General features: G+C 38.9%; 2 protein-coding genes across 3 annotated transcripts in view; one reads left to right on the top strand and one right to left on the bottom strand.

Moving 5' to 3' along the window:
* trip12 (thyroid hormone receptor interactor 12) overlaps positions 1 to 2,011 on the bottom strand; it is a 47,452-nt gene extending 45,441 nt beyond the window's left edge. Inside the window, exons 1-2 of one of the 2 annotated variants that reach the window (XM_031293279.2) lie at positions 1,919 to 2,011; positions 101 to 183 (exon numbers count right to left, since the gene is read on the bottom strand). The gene's annotated coding sequence lies outside the window, so the exon portion shown is untranslated. Of the gene's footprint in view, positions 1 to 100; positions 184 to 1,712; positions 1,729 to 1,918 lie in introns of those variants that run through there. The other variant, XM_031293280.2, reaches the window with a different exon arrangement.
* Positions 1,735 to 8,039, top strand: part of rasa2 (RAS p21 protein activator 2) — a 29,230-nt gene continuing 22,925 nt past the window's right edge. Inside the window, exons 1-2 of the mRNA XM_031293297.2 lie at positions 1,735 to 1,977; positions 5,121 to 5,244. Coding sequence (XP_031149157.1) covers positions 1,920 to 1,977; positions 5,121 to 5,244 — 182 coding nt within the window. The 5' untranslated portion in view covers positions 1,735 to 1,919. The remainder of the gene's footprint in view (positions 1,978 to 5,120; positions 5,245 to 8,039) is intronic.

Here is an 8,039-nt window from a genome sequence, read left to right as displayed (position 1 = left end):
GCAATTTGGATATTGCACTAGTCCATATTGCGATTTCTATACAATTGCAATTAATTGTGCAGCCCTAATAGAAATTCATTATAAAAGTTATACTGCATACCTGACTGCCCTTTCAGGCTCCCTGCTATTGTCAGCGATGAGGATCAGACCTGTGTTTTCACCCAACCAAAAGCATCACATCACCTGGAAAGAGAGGAGAACACAGGATGTCTATCATGTTTTCATCCAAAGGATATTGGAATGGAATGTTAATACAGATTGAGATAAATAAATGATCTTTATGAATCCAAAAATCCTGGAATAATATACTTGGGGAAACCTGTGCAAAATGTCCATAACTGTGTATTGCTTATTAAGTCTATTCCAATGAAATAAGCATTCACACAATGAATTACCCTGCAAGCTGTAACCTGGGTAAAACACACCCTCATAGCTCATGAATGAAACTGCAGCTGATATTTGCAATGCATTCTGACATTCTTTATGACTGACCACTGCCCCTGTTAAATAAACAAACAAGAGCAAAATTAGTAGCATGCTGTGTTTTTACTATAGTTTGATAGGTACCTAAATGTCTTACTCTTTGGTTGAAATCAAAAGTTGGCTAGACAAATATAAGACTAGCTGTGATGTTTACAGACATTAACAGGGTCACTTTCCATTTAAATATCATGTTTGTACATTTCTTTTGATTAAAGTGCCCATATTATGAAAAAATCACTTTTTCTGGGATTTGGGGTGTTATGTTGTGTCTCTGGTGCTTCCACACACATACAAACTTTGAAAAAAACCCATCCATGCTGTTTAGAGTGAGATACAGTTTCTGAATGTGTCCTGCCTTCAGTCTCTGGGTGAGCTGTTCAAAATCGGCACGGCTTGTGACGTCACAAGCCGAAACAAGCAGGCTAACCGCAACCATTAGCTCGTAGCTTTAGCGTTAATGCTAATGCTAACGCTAGCATGCTACCTCATCCTCAATAGCAAAGCACTGCTACAACACACACAAGTTCACCATAATCTACGAAAGAACTACTTACATGTGCGCCCTCATTTAGAAGTCTCCCAGCTAATCCTGCCTTGTAACTGACCAAAATTGTAGAAACAGCCTTTCTTTTACGGTCTATGGAGCTAGCTAGCTGACATGATCTACATCTGAGCTACTGCGCATGTGCAGTGCAATCAAAGACAGTACAGAAGAAGAAGAAAAGAGGTCTCACTCTGTAGCTAAAACAGAGACCAGCTGAAAAGAGGATCTGCAGCAGTGAGAGAGAGCAGTGCAGTACAACAAAAATATGGTGTTTTTTGAAAATTAAACCATGTAAACCTATTCTGGTACAACCTTAAAATACAATTATGAACCTGAAAATGAGCATAATATGGCTGCTTTAATGTATGTTTTAGTGCTTTGTGAGGTTTCTTTTTGCAATCTTCTTCAAAGTGAGTAACGTTACTTAAACTGTGTGCCTCATAAATTTGTTTTAGAGCAGTGGTAACGTTAATTCATTCACATCCGGTAACAAATTTGCATCTGTCTGACACAAGCATGTTATATACAGACAGGGTTAAACCATAGGGTTAAACTAAAACACTGTAAGATTAGCTAGCTAAGCTAACTAAACTAGCTCCACAAGTCTAAGTATCAGTTCTCCATGAGCTTTCCCGTTGCATAATGAGCACTACAGAGAGACCTTAAATCCCCTTAAAGCTCCTACCATTTCCAGATTTAAGTACTAGCCAAAGCAAGGCGCTCGACTCATATATGAGGAAGCTTCGCCACACGTTTTAAGGCACCAGTGTGTACGGGACCTGACGTGACGCGGCAGTGGGGCTGGCTTTCCTCCACTCTGCCTGCATTCATAAACGGATATGATAAACCAGCGTTGAATGCACCGGAGAAGTGATAACAGTCAGCTCTTACCATGGCGGAAGAGGACGACGCGGGGATTCGGATTTTACAGAGCCTGCGGGGTAAAATATGTAAGTGTGACTGGCGAGCCGATGTTTTCCGTCTCTCACAGGGGGAGAGAGGTTGGTAAAACAAGCGAGCGGAGAGAGGGGAAGCCGGAGGGGCGCGGCGTGCCATCAACAGTCGACAGTGTGGAGGCAGAGGGAGCCAGTTCATCTGGTCGGTCTGCTGGCTGCTGCTTAACGTCAAGTTAGCCTAGCATGCTAGCAGCAGCTAGTAGCTTGTTGTGAATGATTTCATTCATCGAGCAGGGCTCCTCGGCCGTCAGTTATCCTGCTCCAGCATACTTTGTATTTTAAGCGTATTGGAAATGTTAAAGTTTTCAAAATTCGGGCGTTTTGTGTGGACTTGAGCTGTCCTGTAAGCTAACGTTGGTGGCAAAGTAACGTAGCCTAGCTACCACCAACCGTTTCAGTCCTTCAGTCCCTATCCCTAACCCATTCGTCTATAACGTTAACATTATCACTGCAGGCATCTGACAGTCTGGTAACTTAACGTTAGCTAATGCTAGATAATAACAATACTTTCAGCGAAAACAGTTTAAACGTAACGCATATCAATAAGGTCTCGAGCAGCAAAAAATGGTCACTTAACGTTAACGTTACTCTTTAGCTAGAGTTTAACGTTAGCTAACGTTACTTAAGTTTTCACACCTAACGTTAGCCAAATATCTACGATACATTGTACATTTTATCACAGTGGTATGTTGATTGATGGGTGACAGAGTGACCAACCTGACGAGTTGAGTTCAAGTGATGTCCCAACACACAGTAGGTCTCTGACTTTTCATGCTCTCTGGCCTGCATATGGAGGCATTAATCAAGAAAACATTTAAATGCAGTTATCATGTCTCATCATTTGACACTAACGTTACATGAATGAATTAAGCCACCGTGGGAATGAGTAAGTTGCCTGCAGTAATAGTATAGTATAGTAATACACTAGTCATGCATGTGATAAGAGTTCAAATTAGAAACGTAGGCTCTAAAGTGAAATACCAGCCAGTTTCCTCATCCTCCCTCGCAGGCTTGGCTGGTCCAGAGGAGTACCCAGGAGGCTGTGAACCTGTTTGAATGTGTAAATGTGTTTTTTTGCCAAATTACTCACCTTCAATATATGTATGACTGCTCTTCAAAAGATTCATTACCAACATTTTGAGATTCAAATTGCACAAGCTGTACTGATTCCCATTATGTACTTTTACTCATAGATATGCTGCATCAGATTTGATTATTCTCAGTTTTAACACAAATCCATTAGTCTACACTCACTGCTCCCCCATTCTCTCTGTGTTGGTGTTTGAAGTAATTGATTATGGTTAGGATTAAATTTTCCCCAGTGGCATTGCTTCATGTCAATGGGGAAAGTAAAATTTAGTGTGGTCAATCTTAAGTAGAAATCAGTTTAAAATAAGCTGGCACTAAAGCAGATATTTTCTTAAAAAATAATAATTATTATTTTTAAATCTTTTTGACAAAACATTATTTTTTTACCATATCATGACTAGCTATAAATCTGGCTTAACTGTATGTATTTAGTGTAAGGTGAATATAGGCTAACCAGTATGTAAGGCTTGTATGCATAGGCACACAATAGGAAGACAAATGTCAGTTTCACTACTATGAATTAATGAGAAAACAGTAAGCAGAACAAAATAGAGGAACTATCGTGGCATGTAACTCACTTTGCAGTCTTACGAAACTCCATTCTTCCTCGTTCACACTTTGTCCTTTTTCCTTTAGCCTACATCAATGGAGGTGACATACTGTAAAGATGTGTTGTATAGCAATTTTTAGATGGCCAGCGTACTTTGATATATGCCCTTGTTTGCTTCTTTGTCAGAATAAAATCAGGAAAAGGCCAGTTGAATCAGCAGTCTTCAGCTAAAATGGGTATGGTTTAGGCATACTCTCTGACCTTTCGGTCATGGTTTTCTCAGGGTGCTTTTGTTATAGTGGAAATGTTGAAGAGACGAGATGGCAGTAGGGTTAGTTGGCCATATATACTGTATGTGTTTGTATCTTTTGTGCTTGTGTGCTCTACTCCCACCAGGTCATCCTGGTCCAAGCTTAGTGACAACTTGGCTGTTTTCACCGGCCGTTCCTGAGATTAGCCATACACTATTATTAATAGCCTGTTACAAAGCTGATCTCACTGGCGGCTTTTCTTAATTAGGTCTCCACCTGGGCTTAAGGTAGATATTCAAAGCTAGAGGACTAATTTAGACAACTGCCCCTCTAATCCACCAGTCTAAATCTGATTCATTGTGAAGGTATTGATAGTGCTGTGTTTGAGTGACTGCCATTTAGCTGTTCTAATGATTCAGGCTTAATTTATCTGGCTTTGATTTTGTGCTTTTTTTATGCAAGTGTTGCACAAAACCCCATGGCATGTAATCTGGGTCTGCCAGCGATGTAATGGAAGTGTGTGCATGTGGTGTTTGTTTCAAAGGTGTTTGTCATTTGTGAATCAGCGCTGTATTGTCGTCATTGGTTATGCTGAGGAAGTCAATGTTTCATGTTTTGAACCACATATGAGCCTCAACTCTACTTTAGCTACATCCGCTCTGCCGCTTGTCCTAACAACTGGCAAGAGCCAGTGTCCCCGTGAACATGAGGATGTTGAATGTAAAAGTATATTTTATAAGTGTGTATATTTTATAAGTGTACTGTGTAAGATTGCAATCACATGTGCTTATTTAGATTAGCTTTACTGAGTCAGCTTCAGTCAACTTAACCCTTACTTTTGTTAGTTGTCCCCCCTTGTTTGATTAAGATTAACGGTAGAAATTTACTTTCAATGAATTGGCAAACTAAATCTTGTTTTCAAGATCTCTATTTCTTTTTTTTTTTGTTCTTTTTTTTAAGAATTTTCAAAACCCCTTAAAGTACAGTACATCTGTTAAAATGTCATTTAGTTCACTTCTTTGGTCAAGCATACCTGTAAGAATAATGTATATAATACATATTTATATAGTATATAAGAAGTAGAGAATGTTATTGGACAGTATGGGTGCGGGTTGTCCAAAGCCTGTGTCATTGATGTGTCATTGACGGTGTACATATATTTAGTTTTCCTTTTTAACTTGGGAAAGACTGCTGTTGTTTTTGATGCCAGTCAAGATAGTAACAATGTTCTTCTCTTGGTGCTGCAGGTGAAGCCAAGAACCTAGGTCCAGTCTCAGGCCCAAATCGACAAAGGGATCTCTGCACCTTTTGCACCATAAGTCTGGATCAGGAGGAGGTGTTCCGCACCAAGGTGTTTGACAAAAGTGTCAGGTAAGCAAGCTTACCCCTGCGTCTTATTTCCAATTACTGTACAGTAAGGCGATTATGAATGTGATTGTTAACGTTACAGTAAACTGTCAACTTTCAATATCACAACATTACATTTTTATTATATTTCATACTAACTTACAACATGCATACTTAAGTTACATGAAATGCCACTGGACTTCCATAATGATTACGATTTGTGCAAAAGTCCTTTTTCATGGTGGTGGATGCCCAAGCAGTAAGAAAGGCCTATATTTTCATTTTAATGAAGCGTATCTAGCCTATTTATTATTTGCTCTAATTTTCAGAATAGGACTAGCTGTCTTGTAGTTTTTAAAGTTTTCTAAAGTTTTATTGAAGAGCGCTTTCAATATCTTTCTTAAAATTAGTAGGATGGTAGTATTAGGCAAACTAAATACTACTTTCTTTGACAAATGAAGAGCAGTAAAAAAAGGCAATACAATATAAAACCTCCTTGACTAATACAAAATCCTGTAGAGGTCTTAGAAAGTGTAGTGTAAAGTGCAAAAAGCGTAGTTGAATGTTATGACAAGTATCAAAGTACTTAATGATTTGTTTCCCGGACAGCATGAAAACTTAAAGGGACTCAGGAGGAGAAATTATTGCAGCGTTTCAGTGTCTTTCACTATCATGTCTAGTCATTGCACACCTCATCCATAGCAAGTTATGTTGGCTATACAAGACATCAAAACATCCTTCTGTTTATATGCGGGCAAAGTTTCGGGTTCAGTGTCTTATACTGAATGTGCCATTTCCTCCTCAGTTCATTTGTGAGCCTTTTCTAAGGTATTGGATGTGTAGCTTAAATCAGTCAGTGAATGAATATATCAAATCTTCACAGCTTGACACATGGGGGGATTTGCTGCCATTCTTTAAGTGTTGTATATCATATATTAAAAGCCATTTAGTTGTTGACTGTTCATCTGTTGGGACTTTGGAGGCCATTTGTCATTTTTTGACACTGCTTTGCTAATTTACTTAATTGATAGATGAATAGATGGAAATAACCATCTGTTTTAGCTCTAGTAATATGAATCTAGAATGATGCAAATCAGTTAACTTTGGGAGGGCTAGAAAAAAAGAGAGGCTAATGCATCTAAACACTGGAATTCCCTGTAAATGTAACCTGTATTTGTTAGGCAATGTTTGTTCAAGTGCCATGATTACCAAGATAATCAACAACCCATTTCAGGAACAACGTTTATTAAGTTATGCTCATATGGATTGATTATACAGTATCACTGTTGGCTGTTTGTACTATTTACAGTTTGTTTTAAGTTGAATTGAAGTCAAAGAAAAGTGTAAAGAAAAGGGAAATATCTTGTTGAGATAATCTCTCATGTGGAAACGGTTATACTTAACTCTGAACCATTTTTCACCAACACAGTTTGTTGCAGGCTGATCATGTGAGAAATGTCCGGTTTGAAATTCAGTGATTTGATAACATCTTACAAAGTGTCAATATGTGACTTAGAGCTGTATCTGTGCAGGGTACCTTTTTAGCTGGGAAACATTAAATGATTCAGACTGAAATAAGCTATTTTACCAATAGCTACATGTTCACAAGCAGTTCAGAAAAAGGTGTGGGAGATGGGCACCGGCAAACCTTTTAGGTTTCTATCTACATCATTGCACATCGAACTGTAAACATGGGCCTGCCTTTTCTAGGTATTTCACAACAGCCCTTTTTTTTCTCTCCTGATTTTGGTGCTGTTCAAAAGGATTTTACAGTCTCTGAGGAAGTGTGTCCTCCCACGCTCTCCCCTGTCTTTCTCTCTGTGTCACTCTCAACTACCTTTAGCCACTGTTTAGCACATCTTAATAATCACTCCAATTTGACCCAGTGTTTTTTATTTGATGGTGCTTGGCTCATGCCTGTTACATGGGCTCCTGTTTCTAATGGTTTAAAGGCTATGCAAGCTGTAATTGCAGCTAATCCTTGGATAAAGCAGGCATGTTCAAGCAATTGTGGTCAAGTGGTTATACCTAGCATTCTCACATTATTTAGGAGCTAGGGTGACAACAGAAAGAAAGGTAGTATAGTAGGTGTGAGTGTGTGCAGAATAGGGAGGGCACAAGTGCATAATTCCATGTGATGTTGAGGATGTGTGGGTGTACACTGGATGTGTTGGCAAAACCCAGTGCAGAAGTGTCAGGCAAGATATTTCACCATCAAAGATGCATACATTGTAGAGGGAGGCATGAGTACAGGTATTCAAGAGTAACAGGACCACATTCCTTCAAACGAGCAGGGAATATTTATACAGATATTCTTGTTTTAGAAGGCTAATTTGATTGATTACTTTTTTTTAAACTGAGAAAGTGAAAGTATAATGCATTAAGGCACATGACCCATAAACTCAGTAATGTTTGAAAGGGAAAGTTACGTTGTTGTTTTTTTTGTTTGTCACTGGCAGACTTATACATCAAGTAAGTTGCCAGCTGCCTTTTTTTGACGCTACATTGACATTTAATTTTTGTACATTTTTTTTTTTTTTTTTTTTTTTTTTTTTAACTGAACAGACCTCCAAACTTTGTCAGCTTAACTGGCCTAAAATGACTTAGATGATGAAGAAAAATCGAAAAAACAAACAAACAGGGATTGCAGTTTCACGTGAACATATGAACGGTTAACCCAGTACAACTGTCTTGCTGTTCAGTCTGTTTGGGACGGGTGGTCCATCTGCTGGCAGCACGTACATCCAGGTGCTGCTCAACCTACAATCGGCTGTGTCAGATCAAGCTCTCTACCTGGCGGTCTTGGTTGTGAGGCAGCC

This window comes from Sander lucioperca, chromosome 5 (genome assembly GCF_008315115.2).
Source record: "Sander lucioperca isolate FBNREF2018 chromosome 5, SLUC_FBN_1.2, whole genome shotgun sequence".
In the NCBI taxonomy this organism is placed as follows: Eukaryota; Metazoa; Chordata; class Actinopteri; order Perciformes; family Percidae; genus Sander; species Sander lucioperca.
Note: the sequence above shows the minus strand (reverse complement) of the source record. Positions and strands in the feature narration are given on the sequence as shown.